The sequence below is a fragment of the Musa acuminata genome, chromosome BXJ3-2 (genome assembly GCF_036884655.1).
Source record: "Musa acuminata AAA Group cultivar baxijiao chromosome BXJ3-2, Cavendish_Baxijiao_AAA, whole genome shotgun sequence".
Classification (NCBI taxonomy): domain Eukaryota; kingdom Viridiplantae; phylum Streptophyta; class Magnoliopsida; order Zingiberales; family Musaceae; genus Musa; species Musa acuminata.
Window position 1 is genome coordinate 35,717,692 of NC_088350.1, and position 22,009 is coordinate 35,739,700.

A 22,009-nucleotide genomic window follows, 5' to 3' on the forward strand; every position below is an offset into this window, starting at 1 on the left:
GTTCTAATCGGATTCTCCTGGAGAACTCTTTCTCTCTCAACCCGAATGACCCTGGCCAGGGATTTGTCTGAGCAAGAACACATGGGATATTCCTCTCATGATGCCGAGAGTGGATGATCTTCTATCGACACTCAATAGCCCTCGTAAGGTCGACTACCACTCCCAATGACTAGCTGTACTAGATCTGGGACAACCAAACATATAAGTCTCGTATCAAAGAGTAGAGCACCCATACAGGACATCCTTGGTGTCTCAAGTCTAAGGACCAGATATACCACTAGGACTACGGAATCGCTGTCTGACAATAAGGCATCATCAACCATCCAGCATTCCGTAAGCGGATCAATCAGTGAACTCATTCTCCAATGAGCACCTGTATTGTATCCCTAGTGTCCCTACACGAGCAGCTATGAGACCAGCTGCATCCATCATATGGACGGGTATACAGCACACCAGTCTGTCCGGTTATCACGATGTCCCTCTCGAGTAACCTATGACCGGGATTATTTAGGATATGTGTTTAAAGGTGAATCGATCTCATTATCGTGATCTCATCACGATCCGATTCCCATTGCACAGATCCAAGGACATCACAATATATATATATATATATATATATATATATATATATATATATATATATATATATATATATGCAATAGTTATAAAGTGATATACGCCAAAATATAATAAGCAAAAAGATTCTGTATCAAGTCACACGTGCCATCACTCACGTGATTGGCTTGCTGGGCACCTATGACTAGCAAAATCTCCTGCCAGCAGTCGCTCGGGACAAGAGGACTCCCGTCGGAGCGTGACAAGGCACCGGCCCAGCTCCTACCCGGGTCGCTCCAGATCGCTCCCAACTTGCAACCCGCTAACACCAAAACCTGAGCCCGAGTTCAGTCACTCGACTCATAGGTCCAGCTCCTGCCCGGGTCGCTCTAGATCGCTCCCGACTTGCGTCCCGCCGGCACTAAAACCTGAGCCTGAGTTCAGTCACTTAGCCCACATGTCCAATCCTGCCCGAGTCGCTCTAGATCGCCCCCAACTTGCGACTCGCCGGCACCAAGCCTGAGCCCGAGTATAGTCACTCGGCCCACAGGTCCAATCCTACCCGAGTCGCTCTAGATCGCCCCTAACTTATGACTCGCCTGCACCAGGCCTGAGCCCGGGATTAATCCCTCGGCCCATAGTTCTAATCTTTCCCGGGTCGCTCCAGATCGCTCCCGACTTGCGACCCGTCGGCCCCAAAACCTGAGCCCGAGTATAGTCACTCGGCCCACAGGTCCAATCCTACTCGAGTCGCTCCAGATCGCCCCCGACTTGCGACTCGCTGGCACCAGGCCTGAGCCCAGGATTAATCCCTCGGCCCACAGTTCCAATCTTGCCCGGGTCACTCCAGATCGCTCCCGACTTGCGACCAATCGGCCCTAAAACCTATGCCCGAGCTTGGTCACTCGGCCCACAGGTTCAGATCCTGCCCGGGTGCTCCAACTCGATCTCGACTTGTGACTCGTCGATCCCCGACTTGCGACTTGCGACTCGCTCCATCGCAATCCTCGACTTGCGACTTGTGACTCGCTCCATCGCGATCCCCGACTTGCGACTTGCTCCATTGCGATCCTCGACTTGCGACTCGTCGATCCTCGACTTGTGACTTGCGACTCGCTCCATCGTGGTCCACAACTTGCGACTCGCCGGCCCCAATTCGGAGCCACACCAAACCAGTTATCCGACTTACGACATGTCAGTCTCGCCTTATCTGGCCCCAAACGCCCGATCGCCAAAGTCAACCCTTCCTGAGGCATGGGACATTGCCCCTCCAAACTGCCCCACGATGAACAAATCCAGGTTCCACCCACAAGCAATCAACACAATCGCAGCGGTCCGACCCAGGCATGCCTCTCGGCCCTTCAGGGACCCCACGACATGCCTTGACAAGAGAGGGGGGTGCGGAGAAGTGATAAGGCATATTTTGGGTCCAAGACACGTCATAGCCAATGCCATACATCAGGTCAAAATCCGTACCAGGGCACTGCTTGGCACGTCTCGTCCCGGGAATCCCGGGATGGCGTTGCCCCCAAGACACGCCAAGTCAGAATCCGTACCAAGGCAATGTTTGGCACGTCCACCACGCCAACCCTCGTACAGTAGTATAAAGACCTTTGGCCGGCATCCGGCCCAGGAGAGGTGGGCAAAAAATAATTGAACCCATCACTGACTTGCTCATCGGAGGGGCCAAAGTCGGGGATCACCCGACGAATGCCATTTTTGCAGGAAGGCAGCCCAACCTCGAGAGTCGCGGACCAGCACCCTTGTGGCGAGTCATCGACCAACCCACTCCCCGACTCGAGGATCTAGTTAGCTCCGACAACCAACTCAATCGACAGGAGGCTCCCGATATTGACCCGTGGATTCAGTCATGTTGACTCATCAGCGACGACACGCTCATTCCCCAACACCTATAATAGCGATTCCATGGTCCGGCCTTCCAGATTCTTTCCGCTGGTGGTGGTGTTGGTGGTGGTGGTGTCGTCAAAGGGGACAAAAGTCTCCCAGGATCCTCTGCTGTTGCTGGCCCCACAATAACTCCTCCCTCAAATGTTTCGTGCCACCCTCCCCTGCGGTATCGCTTTCAAGGACGGTCCTCTAGTTTCCTGTGTCGTCAACCTCCTCCGCTCTCGCTCGGATGAGTGGGAGAGGGAGAGGGAGAGGGAGAGGGAGAGATGTTCGAGTCGTTGTCTGCGGTGGAAGGAGATTCTGTGCTAGATTGCCTGCCGGAGGTTGGTCTCCAGTAGTGGGTCGAGTGGTTGGTGGCAAAGGCTGAGTCGACCTGTTGCTGTCTCCTGCGCCACCGAGCCCGGTTCTTCTTCTTATTCTTCTCGGTGATTGTGGTTGAGAGGAAGAGAAGCGATGACCAGCTTCCGATGGAGCCATTAATCTCTAGGCAAAGTGGGTGCCGGTGATGCTTCCTGAGAGGTGGATCATTCGCGTCACGTCATCGCTGTCGGGTCTCCGTGGATAAACACGCGAAAGTAATTTTCCATGAAGAAGGAGAGAGCAGGCGATGCGAGTGCAGTTCCCGGTCATGTCTGTCTGCTGCTGTTCATGGCAGGGACGACCGAGGCCGTGAAAGGACACGAACGCCCATGAACTGTATGTACATCCCCTCACTCGAACTAAACTTTGCTGGTCGCATGTCGCGCTTCGTTTCCTACCAAATTAATTAATTAACTAATTTATTATTTGATAAAATTATCTCTAACAATGTAGTAAAAACCGATAGAATATAAGATTTCCCCTTTCCTTTCTGGAACATGTTAATATATTTAAGCTAAAGCTTCTTCAATTATTGTTCTTATCTTCTATTATTTTATCATGGTATCAGAGCAGTGAGAAAAGCGAAGCTTCGCTCTTACCTTTGGCCAGCGACCAACGCCGTTGAGAAAAGCGAAGCTTCGCCCTTGCCTTCGACCAGCGACCAACGTCGCTGTAGTCACATTCCTGAGAGGCTCCACGGCCAATCCTCATCTTCCTCACCGCGGTAGTCTCGGCGAACTTAAGGAGAACGAAGGGTGGATGTAAGGAGAACGAAGGGAACGTCTGTGCCCTCACAGCAACAATAATCGTAGCAACAACAGCGATCCGCTCTTGCCCTACTCACGAAGCCTCTCATTTTAAACCTTTGCATCGATCCAAGATTGGTATCCTTGTCAGGAGCACCATCTTGCGGGGGCATGATAGAAGATAATATTTCCCCAACTTGATAGAAGATAAGATTTCCCAAACTTGATAGAAAATAAGATTTCCCTAATTATACGAGGAAATCTCTCTATTTATTGAGAAATCCTTCCTGCAACAGCTTAATATATTTAAGCTTTTCATTTCTCCAATAAAGCTTCTTCAATTATTGTTCTTATCTTTTATTATTTTATTAAAAACCTTATATTTACCTCTTTATTGTTTGTTATGAGAGAGATGATATATAATCTAGTCGATTCACTAAAAAAAATTATTTTATTTTATTTTCTTTTTTTACTATTCACAATTCTTTACTAATTATAATAAAATATAATTTTACTATTTATAGTCCGATCTTACCTTTCCGCAACCTCTAATTTCATTCGCTCGTGGAATGAGTATTTGATGATTTATTATGTTTATTTGCAAAGGAGGAAGAATAAGAAAGATACTTTTCGTAGGTAAATCGTCCGATAATAGTTATTAGCAAGTAAAGAGGACAACCTAAATCAGTAACATTATCATCGATTCATGCGTAACACTATCATCGATTCGTAGATGGATCAAAGCGACAACAATTCACAAGAACACCGGCGAGACACATAAACGGGCGGCTCCGTACGACCACCGGCCACATCTGCATGCACACCGTGTATTGCATGGGACGGGCAAAGAGAGCAGATTCATTAGATCGATACCTTTTGGACGGACAAAGAGTTGGGACTCATAAGAGGACCCCATCCCAACAAGCTTTCTTATCACATCAATGCCTTTAATAATTGTGGAGGAAAAGAAGAAAGGAAAGGTCTTCCCCACCGAGTCACCAACTCCGAAGCTTCACCGCATGGATTGCGTGCAATGCAAATCTCGTGCTCCTAATTTGCCTCTCGTCATCGATATGGCATCTTAATACATGTATTTTCTATGCGTACGTATTGTATGCATGGCCGTATCGACTGTGTAACAATGAAAACACGTTGCTGAGATGAGAAGATGAGACAGGAAGATAAATAACAACTGGAATCCCGTCTTCCTTTCTTTGGCCTCCTTGCTTTTAGAAACCATATAGTAGATGTAAATATTAGCAGTTTATGAGAGAGAGAGAGAGAGAGAGAACGAGTTTTAGTGCCGATCAAAACATGAAGATTAACGCCAGCTGAAGGGGCATTAGAATCAGAGAGAAATACCTAAGAATGTGGTGAATGTGAAGCAGGTTCAGGAAGAAAGTTGTAATAAAATGTGGAGAATGACACACAAAGAAAACTGACCTAAAAGCTAATTGCTTAGGAAGCAGAGAGGCAACATGCAGGGGAGTATGATTAAGCCACAAAGCCAAGAGACCGATGCAGGGGGAGAGAAGGAAGGTAGAAAGAAGGGAACAGGTGAAGCTGGAAAGCACAAGGAAGGTGTTGTGACTGTGGAGGGGGGGTGGTGGTGGAGCCCCTTTTTCCCCTATGGAGGCTGCAAGAATCCAAATGGGATCAAGAAGCCTCTCTCTCTCTCTCTCTCTCCAACTACAAATACCACCCCCTCCCTCCTTTCTCTCACTCCTTCTCAGCCTGCCTCTGTCTCTTCCAAGAAGCACAAACCGGCACAATCTATCTATCCCATCCTTCCCAACTCTCAAGGAAAGGATACCTTGGACTGCGAGTGCCGTCCTTTTTTGAGGTAAATATATTTCCGACTGGTCTCAGTTCAATCGCCTCCGCTCTCGACTTCCTCTCCCATGCTTCGAGCTATACGCGCTCCTTTGCTCCTTCGTTCTCAGTGTACCACATAGTACAAGGAGGATGTCGGTGGCTGTCATGCAAAGCTCATCGACTACCTTCCTCCTGAGGCGGTCTCGCAGCTTGTTGAGCCAGGAAAGCCTCGAGATCTGCACCGAGAACCTCGGCTCCGAGACGGGCTCCGAATACTTCTCCTTCATGGATGACCTCGACTACTGCGGTCCACTCCAGGGCTTCGACGTTGAGAAGGAAGAAGAGAAGAAAGATAGCGAAGAGAAGCACTTCGTTGTACCGGAAGCTGGAGCCGAGGCGAGCGGAGTGCGGCGGCACCAGGCGAAGGAGCTGAAGTCGGTCAACTACCACTGCTCCATTGGCAGGCGGTCGCCACTGAAGTCGTTCCCCCCGCCGCTCCCGTCGATCTCTCGACGCAATGGGCCGTGCCTCCACATGCGGCCTCACCGCCGCGATGGGCATCTCGTCGTCGAGGCCGTCCTCGTTCCTTGTCAGAACTACCTTCACGCCCAGCGCGTGGACGGCCGCCTCCTGCTCTCCTTCATCGATGCCACGTCCGAAGACGAGCCGGGTTATGAGTCCGAGACCTTACAATCACGCGAACAACAAGATGTTGATGCTAAAGACGATGAAGTAACCGATATAACGCAATTGGAGGTAGAATCAGAAGAAAAGAACTGCCGTGAAGAAGAGGAAGAAGAAGAGGAAGTGGAAGTGGTAGACAGGGGCACTGTAGTCGAGGTGAAGGTGAGCAGGCAGCCCCAGCAACAGAGTGGCGCCACCAAAGTGCACCGGTCTTCGCTCGTCATCAACAAGTTCGTCGGCGGCACGCCGCTGTCGGACGACGACAGCACAAGCAATCAGAACAAGCACAACCGCCGTGCCGCATCAGCTCCGTCAGCCACGCGGGCATCACCGACGGCCACCACAGCGGCGGCGGCGTCCACGCTCAGTGCAGCCACGGCAGGCTACAACGAGCACGGCCACGGCGGGCCATGGGAACACCACTCGCCGCAGGAAAACAAGTTCCTATTCACTTCCAAGCGGCGGAGCCGCCAGGAGCTGCTGCACAACATGAGGAGGTGCAGCCAGCTACGGAGGCCGCTGTTCATATGGGAGCCCTGTTGCATTGTCACTTCCTCTTAAGACCACTCGTTAGCATTCCTAACCATGTCCAAACCTTCACCGTGTGGTTTGATCTATCTCCCCTGTATCGCAGTCAATCTTCTTTTCTTCCCACCAATGATTAAGTTGGACACTACAATAGATGATTGGGGTGTTGTTGATGTTGTTCTCGTTTGATCTGGGAAACATATCGGTATCATGCTGTGGAAGACCATGGATGCTTTGAGATGTGCGCACACAACCGTGGTGAGAGGTGTCAAGACGTGCATGTGCTTTCGACGGTCGACGTAAAGGCATCTTATTTCAGTCAAAAGAGATGGATTCGGAGGGATTGTGTTATATGTCCTTTTCAGGTGTTGCTTCTAAAGATAAGAATAATTATTGAAGAAGTTTTATTGAAAAAGTGAGAATACTTCAATATATTAACATGTTTCTTTTCCTATTTATACAGATTAGGAGAAAGAATTTGACGTTTCCTTCGTTGGCCGTAGAGCCTCTTAGGAATGTGACTGTAGCGACATTGGTCGCTGACCGAATACAAGGGTGAAACTTTGCTTTGCTCAGCGATGTTAGTCGTTGGCCAAAGGCAAGAGTGAAGCTTCGTTTTTCTCAGCGACGTTGGCCCAAGGCAAGAGCTTTATTGAAGATAAGAATAATTATTGAAAAAGCTTTTCTCACTGCTCTAATACCATGAAGAAAAGAATAGAAGATAAGAACAATTATTGAAGAAGCTTTATTGAAAAAATGAAAATACTTCAATACATTAATATGTTCCCTCTCCTATTTATACAGATTAGCAGAAAAAATTTTTCTACAAAATTTTCCTCGATAGAATAGAGGAAATATCTTATCAGCTTCGGGATCACAGTTTCTTACTGCTCTTCAACTGGGATCGGCTTATTTTTCTCGTTTTACAGTTGTCGATGGATCGGCAACATGAACAGGCTTAATTCCATGAGAAAAAAGGAAAGGGGAAAACAGTAGCCAGGCAACGTTAGAGAGCTTGCTTGAAGCCAAAGCGATTTCTGTGTTTGGTATACCTGGGGAAGGTAGCAGCTGCCGGCACCTTCGGATGCTGACCTAAATGTAACAGTAGGGATTGCGGAAGAAGAACTTGAGATGGCGGGAATCTAAGCTCCCACTAGCGCAACATACATCATCATTAAATACAAGTGGTAACAGCAGAGGCAGAGCTCAACGTAGAGCCGAAAGCAAAAAGGAGAGGAAAGAAGGAGAACCTAATGCCTTTTGTCTCCCTCAGCTCGCCATCGACCCATAGAAAAGCCGCTTTAACATACCTATCATACCATGCCTCTCTAGCATTGCAAGTGTTGATGGTAGGTATTGGGCAATGTTCTTCCCCCCTTGTAGTTACATGGAGATGCCAGATTCAGAAAGCCTAGTAAGGCAAAGGCAGAAAGAGCAGGGAGCAACCTGAAGACACACGGAATCCGGTCTCGTTCCATGGTTCACACATTTTGGCAAGCTTGCTTGCTGCTGCTGTCTGTCAAAAGAGAGCCTACATTGTTGAAGGAACTCTCTGCTGTGCTTTTGTCACTTTGCCCTCTGTCTCTCTCTCTCATCACTAAATTTCCTGTCCGACATGCAAGAAGATTCCAAGTCAATTCGAGTCCGGCATCTCAGTCTATCATAAGCCTTGGTGTCAGGACTAAAGTTGACAGAGACTCCCCATACTAGAATCATTAAGCCACACTTGAGACCTTCCATGTGGTGGGCTTTGTAGCGATGAGTGAGAGTAAATGACCATTATGGGTACCCAAGGTGACATCGAGTTGATGCTGCACATAATAATGCTCGATCGCATGTCAGGCTAATAGTGTATCCAATCTGGCATGACGCGATGTTGGATCATCCACATGTTAAGACCCTCTTATATCAGTAGTAGTAAAGTTCACTTAATTTATTTGCAGGTGAGGTGTGATAACACTATAAGTTTATGTTATTATGACTTGAAGATTATCATAAAATTCTACACAGCCTTTTCTTAAATCGATATTTTTGCAAGTGTAGATAAAAAAGAGAAATTGGTTTTCTGATGGAGAGTGAAAGCATTGGAGTCTGCCCCCATCAAATTAACGGGCCACGACTTGGGCGACCCACCGGGTTGGGCCGGATCGTGATTTATGACCCACGTAAATTTGGAGTTCATCCACGAAATCGGATCCATGGAACGAAAAGATCCGAATCCATGATTTCGTTCCCGCTTCCAGCGTAACAGAATTAGAGCCCAAATCGTCGTGCCATCATTCGCAGAATCCCTGCGTATAAATACCAAACCGAGGAGAGAGACGTTTTACGCAACAAAGATGGTGGTGCGCAACCGCCTCCCGCCCTCATTCGCCAGCTCTCCCTCTTTCCTGACCTATCGCCGCCATCCTCCTCCCTCTCCGTCGATCTCGGAACCCTCTGCTAAGATATCTCTCGCAGGCAGGCGCCTCGCCTGCTTCCTCCTTCTGTCCGACATCTTCCTCATCTGCCAGGTCCAAACGCTAACTCATTCGTGGTGGCCGGTCCCGATCTGGTGGGGTGTCGATGTTCCCTTCTTGACGTCATGTTTTCTTGGACGCAGAGAAGTTAAACGCGCCCCGCCCTGCAGGACCTCCTCCAATCGCCCGACGTCTTTGTCATCTGCCAGGACCAAACCGTAACTCGTTCTTAGCTGATCCACAATCTGGTGCAGGTTCGAGGTTCCCTTCATGATCTCAACTTTTCCTGGACCCATACAAGTCATTCCGAGTCTATCGATCGCATTCTGGACGAATTCCTCCTATCGCCTAAGGCCTTCGTCTCATAGCTAGTCCAAACCCTAAAGACTTCTTGGTTGATCCCCATTCTGGTCTCTTGTTCTCACCAAACCGAGTCTATCGATCGCGCCCCGCCCCGGAGGAACTCTTCCAGTCACCGGACACCCACGTCATCTTCCACGTTTCCCTCTCGATTTCACCTTTCTTCGACGCAGACAATCTGTCTGTTGATGGAGCTCTGAGGAAATTGCCCGAGCAGAGTGAGTCCCGAGATCCTGTTGTTGTTAACCCTATTTGTGTGTCAGACCACGAAATTTATTCTGGATGAACAAATGCGATTTAATTTCAATACGAGATAAACACATGATCTTGATCAAGGTTGGAGCGGAACAAGAGGTGGCATCACGGTTGACCAGAGATCGACATAGTGTCGGCAATTCACATTTCGCTTTTCACATCGATGACGGGAATCATGCTGGCACCCTTATTTCGGTAATACATCCAATATCCTTCCCAGTTTACTTTTTATGCGCTTATGTTATGTGACATTTGTCCCTCCATACATTGTTTGTCGTCTCCTTTGGTCATTAGAGATAAGGGCGCTTATGTTATGTTCGCGCCCTTATTGTCGGGGTGACCATTCCGGGGAATGTACATTTGTACCTCTCCATGTTGATCATGACGATGTGTGCACCATCTGTAGAGGGATTAGATTTATCATGAGAAGCAAATGTTTGACAAAACATTTAGGAGTTATATTACTTTCAAGTGTGTTTTGGAAGATCTGGAAACGAACACATTTGGATGTAAAATCACGATAGTTTACGCACCTAATTCATCTAATTAATAAAATAAGTTAGCGGAATCTTTAAGATACATGATATCCTATCCGGACCTCATTTTGTTTGCACACCGATACTTCCATAAAATATCCTGCTATGTTTATTTAAATTAGGTTTCTGTAGTGTGATCAAGGCGTAGTGATGCAGCCATCGTTGTTGGTTCTAGTTGATGTATTTGGTTCAGTTTAGTTCGTTGAGAGGCCAATTCTTGAACCGAAATTACTCCTTTTGGATTAATATTAAACAATCTTTTGGTGCTGTACCGGTTCAATTGTTCGGCGAAGTTAGTGTCGGACTGAAACTTTAAATTATACTTCAGGTTTTCATTTATTAAAACTGAGATCAAATTGATAGAGATTAAAAACTAACATTGAAGTCATTTTATGAGGCAATGATAATGAAATCTTGGAATGGTTGTCAGCTATTGGATCATTCTTACTATAATTAAAAAGAAGAAGGCAGCATTCGAAATCAGGATCTGTCTATCATGATCTTTATTAACTAGATTAGCTGACAATTATTAGATTCAAATATATGCAAGAGATGACTTTAACTGTATACGACGTTTCATTATAATTTAAAACACCTTTTACATGTGCCACAATGATAGTATCTTCTCTCTCTTTTTTTTTCAAAGAATGATTAAAAAAAAAATCATGTTTTAGATTTTTTTAAAAGGTACTTCTTTTTTTTTTTTTTCCAAGCAATATCTCTAATTTAACATACCCCTCAAAAGTTTCTTTGCTAAATTATTTCCTTCATTTTTTTTTACCAGTTTTCAATTGTTACATTGTTTTCATTTAACTCATTTATAATATTTTTTAATAGTATTTATAATATTTTATTGAGATACTGTCAAATACTATAAACACTATAAAAAAACCTTGCAAATGACATCATATCTGCCTTGTTAAATGTTATTGCTTACAATATCATATTTTTAGACTTATAGTAAGTTTGATTGAGATAATTTGGCTATTTTATTACATTGAAAGTACTATTTGAAATCATCCTTTTTTACATACAACTATTTTTATGTTGAGCATAAATAAGAGGCAGCAATGATTTTAATTTTCTTTTTTTTTTATTTGCAAAGATCTTTTAGTTTCATTCGTATTGATCAAAGAAAGAGGAATATTTTAGAGTTTAGCATGATTAGTGTCTCGTTCTGAAATTAATATTTTCATTCTTATACGGTGATTAGCCAGTTGTACCAGTATCTTCAATTATTTTCTCTTAAGAGTGGTTCATTGTAATGGCGTTTCAAGGTTGTTTCTTTTTTTAAAGGTTTTTTTTCCACCATTTATTTTTACCTTATTGAGAACTCGAGTTGCATGCGTGTAAAACATAAAATGGCCTATGAAAGAACATATTCGAATGTCTACATTGGATTGTGGTGATATGGTTTGGGATGTTAAACGGCTATAGTGATTGGCCTCGAGAAACTTGCCACTTTTGTGTTTCTAAAGGTTTCTAGTTGAATTAATATGTATAGACAGACGAGCCTTGCTTTGAATAAACGGCCATGGTGTGGTCATTTGAACATTCATAAATGAGTTAGTGACGAAAGCCACGGGGTGGTATCGGGTTGAGTAGGTTATGATGTGATTTTCAATTAAAACTCAGCAAATCAAATTCATACATACGGAACCCAAAGGAGTACGAGTACGGGCTTTGCTTAAAAAGATAGAAAAAAATTTCCGAATCGAAGGCCTACTATACTATGGTTAGGGTGCAGTCTTTTTGGTGCGTCTGGTAGTTCACTGTTACGACGACACGCGCGCACGGAGGAAAATGGGTGTTCCTGCACCGGACGTATAGGACTGACAGCGCCGTTTCGGGCGATGACGACGCCTGGATTCGTGCGTTCCCAAACTGTAGCGCTGTGCATCGGGCCTCGAGCTACCGGCCACCGCCTTCTCTGCCAAGAAAGATATCCGTTGTTGCTCGTTGGTACGCTGTCCAAATCCAGAAGGACGGCGACCGATATATTTATCTACAGCAAAATCACTGTGACATGTTCTCTTTTTTTTCCTCTTCTTGTTCAATGAATGTAAACTAGCCTCTTCAGTAGTTGTTGTCGTCTGTGGTTCTCTTTTCGGTCGTAAAGCTTCGATTAAAAATATCTGCTTCATGTGCTAAGAAGCAGCCTACTTCAGTTGGACTGAAGTCCAATGTCATGTCACAAACTTGATGACTGAGGCTTGTGAGCATGGACGTCCCACCGCAAAGAAGTCTATGAGAGATCATACCAATTTTAGCAATTTCTGGGTATGATTTAGTCAGCCTAAGTAGAGGCGTCTGATAACAACGTTTATAGATAGCAGCAGATGAAATTTCCGGCCTATGAATCCCCCCATTCCACTACAAGTATCACACGACTAGCTGACAACCATCTTTTTGTATTTCTTCGAGTTTTGAAGCAAATTGTGCTCTTTTACAGACAATAATGAGTTGCTTTATTGTCAAACAAGACTGATAAAGCTGCGAACCATTACACATCCAGCTAGGCAGTTTCTCCTGCTTCTTCATTTTGCCTTGATCTGTGGAGGCGTTGAAATGACAAATTTTGCCTTGAAGAACTTGATGGGGTGGGAAAAGGGCTGCTGGGAGTTGGTAGAATTCGCCGACCATTGCTGATGGACTGATGGTATGTATCCTAATGATCTATGTCTTCTTTATACGTGCTATTATTTCTGGATCGTGCGTATTTTTCTTTCTGTTTTCAGAAAACAAAACTAGATTAAGATTTGCATTCTCGTAGAAACTGCAGGTTTTTATTCTCTTTTCCATGGCTTAAGACAGTGCTCAGATATTTTTTACTACATAACTACTCGAATCTTCTGCTATCTTCCTTTTTCCGTGATAGTTCTTTTCTCTCTTTGCTTGTTTACATGGATGGGATAATTCTCTTTATTGCTCACTACGAAATTGGTCCGGTAGGGTCATCCAAAACAGATTGAAAAGTTTTTCAAATCACCTCAAACTCTAATCTCAGTCTGGGGGCATTATATTGACGGTTCTTTATTGAATCCACATTGGTGGTTACATGAAGAGCAAGTGATGATTTAGATGACTGATGATCAATATAGAATTAGGTCATCTTAGCAAAGCAAAAAAGACATCAGCTTTTTGTATGGTGCATGGACCCGCGCCACACTGTATGTTAAGGAAATTTGGATTTGGGTGATACTAAAAACTCAATGCTCTTTTATGCCTCCCATTGAAAATGGACCAAAGGGAAGCATGTCACTGTCTTCATAAAATGGACCAGAGTGATATGCTTTTTTCTTAGTTAAAGAACTAACTATTTGGGCAGCCTAATGAAGACACTCTGTTAAATATTAGAAGCAAAGGAGCTAAAGCTCAGATTTAAATAGTTGCATCCAAGGGGAACAGACACATGACCGATTTTGTTCGGACGAAATGATAGATGTCATAACGCTGCTCAGGATACCATTTCTAGCTAGAAGTGCTATTAATAGGAGAAGCTTTTTCCTCCACGGCCTGAAATTCTAATAAAAAAAAAACATATTATATTACATTTAGAGCAAACTAGAAATCTCTTTTTACCTCACCGGATTAGCTATCAGTGTAAAGGAATTCGAGTTGTTGCTAAAATATTTGCATGAGAAAATTCTAGCACTTGTACCATGCACGTTTTTGTGAACCTATACTACTCAAATTTCAAGCTTCTTAGAAGAAGCTTGTAAAATTGGGTTTCAGCCACATTATGGAAATACAATAGCAAATGAGAAAGAATTTTCAAGTTCCTAAATGGTGGACGGTGACATAAATTACATCTTTTTATCATAAGAACTATGACATGATGTGAGAATCGCATGTTTGACCTTTTTTTTTCTGTCACATAAAAAAAGAAATTGAAGTTGATGTTGGTGTTGGTGTACAAAAAGGAACAAAGTTGGATGGAAGACTAGGTGTAAATTACATACTTCCCGTATCTACCGTTTAAAGATATGTTGTTGGCATTGTGCAAAACGTAGTTTTGACAAAGAGAAGATGAGATATTACTAGTAGTCATCAACTCCTGGTGTTAGCTAGAGCAGTTAATGTCCATGCTTAACCATCTTCATAGCCTCCAACAGCTATGACCAAAACATCTTGTGAAAAGAGGTTGCAGTAACAATATGCAACTTGAAAAATATGAAAAGGAAAAGGTAACAGTAGTCTGGTCTAAAAGGTCGGAGACTAAACTGTGGATGAATGTCTCTTGTCTATGCAAATAAATTAACGATTCTAAATCCACAACATTTACTTTCTTTCAACTGCAATTTGATGTTCCCACATGAGTTGCATTAATTTGATGCTATAAAATGGGATAGCTGAAAACCAAAGCATACTTGTATGCAAGTTCTGGACACTTATTCCTGCCCCTTATATGTAAAAACTTCAAAACAGCATCATGATGTTTCTTTCGAGCAAATTATGAGACATTGACATTGCGTCTTACCATGGGAAATCATATATTGTGCGTGTCTGGGATATTCATCAACAAAGTCAAAAGTCTAGCTTAGCTGTCGTAGTTCATGTGTGATACAAATTGATGATGCACAAATAAAAACCTGCACAACCCAGTCCTGCTAGCAGATGAAGATCGAGGCAGTATGTCTCGTAGGAAATAAATCTTATGAAAGGCTTGGACAAGAGTAAAATATTAAGAGGCATGCATATGATGAAGAAGAAAATATGAAGGCACATGTTAGAAAATTTTCGTAGATAAAGATTTAGATGATAGAAGAGAAAGATTTAAATGGTAGAAGAGTGAGTTGCATAAAAATTGAGCCTCCAGAAATAATGAATCTAAGTTTAAAACCTGTTCATATAATGTACAAAATTAGAAACTAATTTCTCACACAAGCCTGATCATATAAGTTATACTCCAAACTTCTCATGACCATTGTTTTGTAAATGTATCAATATCAGGACATAGACAAACTGGCAATCACCTAAAGAAACACATTTGAGATGGTCCAGAAAAACAAAAACTGTAGACTTGGTACTTTATTCTTATAACCCTACAGTATCAAAGATATCTTATGTTTCTTCTTCAAGATTTACTTCGAATGTATGTATGTTTACGTATATTTCTCGTTAGTATCTTAAATTCCTGGCTTGAAAATCACCACCTCGATTTTCACCTCGAGGTCTGATACACAAGTTTTAGATGCCTCATCTTCAAGAAAGCAGCTTGTCCCTGCAGAATTTGGAGTTGGAAAGTGGCAACATGAATTCCCTAGTAAGGTATGCTGTACCTTTCACCCTTAAGGTACCAAAAAGTTAATTTGAAGTATACTATGGATGTAGAATGTTTATGTGCTTGTGGTGTTTAGGTGCAGAGTCGAGAGTAGTTGGTTTTCGCAGTTGGTTTCATACAATTCGCGCTTTCTCCATCTGCCTCACATTCTCCCATGTTCTTTTATTATTCCATCATCAAGTTTATTACATATTTTGGTAATGATTTCCAAATAAATTCTCTTTAACTTTGTCATATCTGTTTTTATTTCATTAGGCAAGCCTAGGGACAATATCCTCGATTAAGATGCCACCCAAACTAGAGAGTAGTTGACGGAAACCTCAACCACAAAGTCGTCAGGAGATATTGAGGTAAGAATAAATGATTTCTGTCATATCTCCTCTTTTTGAAGTATCTTACACAGTTAATTATCACACCAGAAAAGATAACTATCAAATTGGAGCACACGACTTGTGATATATCCACACACGGTGACATGAATTTGGTGGCAGATGTTAGGTGCTATATTGCAAAGCAAATTAAAGAAATTTGAATCAGTAAGAACCAACTTCCATATCTGTTAACTATGATTGAGTGAGTTACAAAAGTCCTAGTAGTAGTCACCCAAAAAAAAAAGATATGATTGAAGATACAGAAAAATAAGCCTCAATCTTTTGGATTGACATTGGAAACGTGATCGAGTATATGGTCTTCTTTTCTGTTCTGGGAATGGTGGCTGGACGAATGATTGGTGGTCATACATACAATTGGAGACACAGTATTGTGCTAGAGAAACAAAAGGACATAAGAAACCGATATCGTGATTTGAACAGCATTTGGATTCATGTGTTTGCCCACTAACAGAATGATGGTTGTTGTTAGATCAAAGATATCTCACTGTGAGAGTTCAGAAAGAATGAGAGGTTCCAAGTAAATAATCCAGGCCTATTCACGGTGGTATGAGACCGGATGATATAACAAAAAGACATGGTGCTTCATTCTTAATGATAGTGAAAGACCACTAATAGCTTGCTAATTACAGACTATTATGATTTTTTTTTTTTTTGCCATATGCTTAGAAGCACAATTTACCAAAAAGAGTCTTAAGCAAAGGTAACCTATGAGAGTGTCCGGCAAAAGAAAAAGAAAGGGATAATTCAGCAAGCAAAGATTGAGTCATATGGAAGCCGTTCATTCTACTAGTCATATGTAGTTGAAGGCATGAGTGTGTGGTTACAGGGAGATAACTGAATATTAGTTGTAGTAGAAACATGTCCCTACTATAGAAAAGCAATTCGAAATTAACGAAAAAAGGAACACCACACAGATCAAACTAGCAAAGAAGACGAAACAGAACTACAATGATAATTAAGGGGTTTGCGTTATTACAGATTCGGATAGCTGTCCGAGGCCACCAGCGATGTCGAGTACAAGGAAAGTGCGTCCACGTCCCACTGTTCTTCGAAGATGCCACCTGCGTGATTGATTGCCGTGGTATACTGGCTATTCTCAAAGACCGGAATCAGCACTGGTCCACCTATCATTGGGACTTCATAGGCTGCCGCTGTGTCGCTGGCTACGTTCAAGCACCAGTTCGGTGCGCAAGATTCGTCTTCCTCTATATTAGCAAACTCCATCAATGAGTTCATATTGTTCAAGCTTGTTTCTTCCTTGATGATATCCAAGGAAGTCATCCTTTGCTTCTCCCTCGTCCTCTCTTTTGCTCTCGCCCTTGCCTTGGCCCTCGACTCCCTCGCAAGCGCTGAGTGGTACTCCACCTTCCTCGTCGGCTTAACACCTCCTTTTCTGGCTTTGCTCTTCTTTACTTCCCTGGCTGCAGCGGTCACGGTGGAGGACTTGTTCTTGGAACTAGAAATAGCGGACGAATCCTGGCATACCAAAGCGGATGATTCACTTTTCGGGCTTCGGTTGCTGCAACCGCTATGTTCGGCTGAGGAAAGGGTGCCGAGCTCTTCGATGGCAGCTTTGGACACGGTGAGCAGCCATTGCACTGTCTTGCTGGCCTTGTCGAAGCCGAGCGTGTCCTGTAGTCGGAAAAAGCTCCGTGCCACATCGATGGAGAGCCTCATCCTTCGATCCCTCGGCCCATTTGCGGTAACTATCTTGCTATGCCTGCATTTCCACAGAGCCCTTTTACGGCTACAACTGTCGTCGCCTTCCTGCCTCTCCACCGATGTGGCTGAATCACCGAGAGGAAGGCTTGGCCGAGTAGATGTTGGAGCCGCATTCGCGATGCCGATATTGGAGGAGGCTAAGAAGAGATCACGAAAGGCATCGGGACAAAAGATTGTCGGAGTGGAGGAGGGGAAGCAGGAGCTGTTGGGAAGAAGAAGATGAGGAGGGTTGAACTCAAGTTGCTCGTTCAAAGACTGGTCAAAGATGTACTCGGGGTCACGGATCGGAAGCATTTTTCTGGTCTGCTAGGACGGGGAAGAAGAGATATTTGTTGAGAGGTAGAGGAAATCTATGAACTGCACCAAACCTTCTACCTTACGTGGTAGAAATGGGGGAGTGGGGGGGGGGGGAGTATTACTACAGTATGAGGCCTTTGCTTGATGGAGCTCAGGAACTGGACGCGGAACGTTTCACCTCGAATAGATTCTCTGTCTGAGCTTAAGAGCTAGCTATGTACAAGTAGGAGGAGCTAACAGAAAGGAATGGATAAGAGGAGGATGGAATCGAGCGGGGAAGATGGGAATATGGGGGAAGGAAGGAGAACCGGAGATGAGATGGGAGACGACGAGAAGAGTGTAGGGTGCTTGAGAAAGAAGGAAGTGCTTGGTTGGCAGTTATTAGGAATGAGAAGGTGTCCTATCACTCACTATTCATCAAAGAAGAGAACATGAGAGTGAGCGGATAAAGTGAGAGAGCAGCTAGCACCCAACATGTTGGATGAGTTGAAAGATGGGAGGAAACAGACTTTTTACCACATTATACTCAATCTATCAAAGGCGCAATCGCTGAAACAAGTGTTGGATTAGATGGAGTGGGGTTTAGGAGTTGGATAACGAAAAACGAACCATGTGTCTCGTCCGAGTGCAACAAGTTGGTTGACTTCATTTTCATTTTCATTTTGATTGACGGTACCAACTTATGTCGATAGTTTGAATTCAGAAGGGTTAGGGTTAGGGTTTGGATCTAAGCCCTTAAGGGATGATGTGATCCTAAAAGAAAATTTGGTTTTTTATCTTTTGTCTATTAAATTGAACAGTACATTCAGTTAAGTACATTGCATCTCCTTTTGATCGTACGCGTGTCCTCATCCTGCAAAGCAATAGGGACAATTATTTCGCTCTATTAGCCCTGCCTATCCTTACCCCTCTGCAACCCTTCCCTCTCAATCCACCCTGACTTTGACTATTCATCTCTCTCTCTCTCTCAGCACTAAAGCGAGGTGTCCTTTTCTTGGCTTAACCGTGTACTCTTTTGCCGCCCGCACAAAGAAAGTCTCTCTCTCTCTCTCTCTCTCTCTCGTCCCCCCCTCTCCCTCTCCCTCTCCCTCTCCCTCTCCATAGTGGCCAATAGCGGAGGACAAGAATCGTTCCATCCATCTCGTTCGTACTGTACAACACTTCAAAAGTTTTTTCTCTTTGCTCGTGAACCGTGGGAAGCCAAAGTCTGAGGGGCCGGCACAAGGGCCAAATAAATCAAACATGCTCTCAAAAATGGCAGTAGCAGCATTCCGGTCATTCAAATGGTTCCCATGTTGTAGCCATGCCCTGCATCTTATCTTTCCATATGTACATGCCGCGTTTCTTCGTCCCCCTCACCTTTGTCCTTATCCAAACCCTTTCCGCTTAGGCCCCCAATCATCGCCTCCCACTCATAGTTCCTTCTCCTGCGAGCCCGTGCACTGTGCCCGGTTCCACTTCGTGAGGATATGATTGGACGGAGAAGAAATGCAAGTATAGGGTGGCGCGTTCGTTGCCCACATATAATTGCTCCACATGGAGGGGAGAAGTAGAGCTGCTTCGATGCTTACATTTATTAGCTTACTCTCCGGATCTATGTGAGCATACTTGGGAGGGCCAATACCATCAAAGGAGCATTGTTAGCATTCCGTTAAATGTTTTAAGACGGTGGATATTATCTGTATTTATGTATGTATGTATGACTCTTACTGACTGAAGCTTGCCGCGAATGAGTGAGTTCCACTGCTTTCAATTCATCCTCGGACACCAACACACACGTCAGCTCATCTGTCGTGCTTAGTTAGATTCCTTGTGGAAGAGAACAACAAAGGGTGGACTACCAGGAGAAATGGACGCTGATCTAGTCTTGGCGTATGCCATCTCTTGCGGTACAGTGGGTCTTGTACTAACCCGCACTCGCCTTGTCCTTTTTAAGCCTACATGTCTCTTTATCTCCGTGGCATCACTTGCCTGATGTCTACGTCATACGATATAGATATATATATATATATATATATATATATATATATATATATATATATATATATATATATATATATATATATATATATATAAAATGTCGGAGCGGCCTTGAAGCCACATTGAGGGAGAAGGAAGGAAGAAAGCTAGCACGAGGAACAGTGTAGCGCAGAAGAAAATGCTAGCATGGAGTAAAATTTTGATTGATACCAAAAGTTATCCTCCCTGTAAATTCTACCTTGAGAAGGAAGAAACATGATGATGAGCTAAGAAGGAAAGGATTTCAATAAAGTTTAGGTTAGGAAGGTATGAGAGACAACCTGATAAAGACTAGGTTAGGAAGTCAGTCCGAGAAAAAAAAGTAATCGTTTTGGCTTTCTCTATATAACACTAATACATAGTTATTGTTACCCAAACATATTGATTTTTTGCATCGTAAGATGCCCCATTGAAACTAGCATTTGGTTTTTTCTTTCTGTGGACCAAAATAATGTATGAAGAAAAGGAGGGTCAATTTCAGAACTTGTTTGCAGGAAGTTTTTATTGTTTTATGAATACGTATAGAGAGAGAAGGATCCAAAACTTACTTATATGCAACACTAATTGCATCTACCACTTCATTCCATCTAACCAACACCCTCTTTTATCCTGCCCGACACACAAAAGGTTCTAAAGAATTGGTCAGCCGTGGCCAATAACCAACCCTCCTATCTATCTATCTACACAACATTGCCTATCTCTTATTTCCTTTTTTGGCTAAGAAAAATAATAATAATAATATTTGGATTTAGTTAGTTACACAACGTAGAGTGAGGAATCAATCTCCTTATCCCAAAGACGACTTGAGCACACGAGGAAGGAGGCCGCGAGGAGGAAGGACGTGCAAACTCCGAAGCAAATCATCAGGAAGATTTCTTCGGCTTGTAGCGATTGGCGTTGATGGATTGGGGCATATTCGAACAGGGAAACATCACCTGCAAATCCCAACAACCCCATGAGAAAGAATCAAATAAATACTACAAGGAAGATAAAAAGCTTAATTACGCTGAGGTTTTCCTGGACCGCCTTGGGATGATGCCGCTTGGGACGGGACGGCAGCTTCTTTCCCGTGATCGCTTCGAAATCCGCCATTATCTCCTCCCGAGAGAGAGAGAGCCGAAACCTCAGCGTCTTCCTCCTCTTTGCCGCCCGCTCCTCCTCCTCCTCCTCCTCCTCCTCGGCTTGTCCTCTGGACCGCCGCCACCTTTCGTCCTCGGCGTGGCTCGTCGAAGCGACGGGACCCGCTGCCTTCGACCTCGTCGTCATCCTGATCGTCTTCTCCACCTTCGGCATGCTCGTCCCCGCCACAGCCTCCTGCGGCACCGTCGTGGCTTTTGCAGCAGGAGCCTCAACCTTGCGCGCCGTGCCCAGCACCGCCTTCCATTTCTTTTCTTGATTGCAGCGTAGGAGGATGGAAGGCAACGGAGGAGGAGGAGGAGGAAGGGCATGGAGGGCGCTCGGTTGACGGCGTGCCTGAGACTGCGATGCCGGCTTCCTTGACTTCCCCATGCCGATACAGTAGAGCCGGCGGGATGGGGAGTGTCGTGCGGATAGATTTGGATATATAGGCAGGAGGAGTCCGAGCCAGTTTGGAATTTGGAGTTCCGGTGGAATCGGTTTGCGTTTGGTAGTTTGATACAGTTGTGACATCCCATTGTACATTTTATTATTCGACCGTACCTGTCGAGCCATCGGGGCCCAATGAAGCATGCGGGCCCCATCCGCAAGGCCCACCAGTGTGCTTTCTGAAGGATCCGGTGACTGTCCGTGAGGCTAAGAATCTTAAAACAAAGTCGAATTCGGACGATTCCGAAGTTTTCGAGGCTCTTTGATGGCCTAGCGGAGTGCGGTAAGCGCACCCGAGACTGTCGCTAACCGTCTCCGGACTAGAATAATCCGTAAATATGACACCCACGCAGTGTCCGCTAAGCGCTCCGAGAAGTAAGTGTATTCGCCGTTTTTGTTTCCTTCGTTCGACGATGAGAAGGTTCGTCTCGAGACATCGCCGGTCGCTACCGTAATGACGTGTCATCATCATCTTAGGTATTTAATAATACTAATTAAAAAAAGGGAGGAAGAAAAATAATAA

The 22,009-nt window shown here is 44.3% G+C and overlaps 2 protein-coding genes across 2 annotated transcripts; one reads left to right on the plus strand and one right to left on the minus strand.

Moving 5' to 3' along the window:
* Positions 1–5,291: 5,291 nt before the first annotated feature.
* LOC103976678 (protein FAF-like, chloroplastic) lies at positions 5,292–6,769 on the plus strand. The gene is made up of 2 exons (XM_018822141.2): positions 5,292–5,412; positions 5,513–6,769. Exon 2 carries the CDS (start codon positions 5,535–5,537, stop codon positions 6,627–6,629), a length of 1,095 nt encoding a protein of 364 aa, XP_018677686.2. The 5' UTR covers positions 5,292–5,412; positions 5,513–5,534; the 3' UTR covers positions 6,630–6,769.
* Positions 6,770–16,770: 10,001 nt separating this feature from the next.
* On the minus strand, positions 16,771–18,498 carry LOC103976820 (transcription factor TB1-like). The gene has a single exon (XM_009392146.3). It carries the CDS (start codon positions 17,896–17,898, stop codon positions 16,855–16,857), a length of 1,044 nt encoding a protein of 347 aa, XP_009390421.2. The 5' UTR covers positions 17,899–18,498; the 3' UTR covers positions 16,771–16,854.
* Between the last annotated feature and the right edge of the window lie 3,511 nt (positions 18,499–22,009).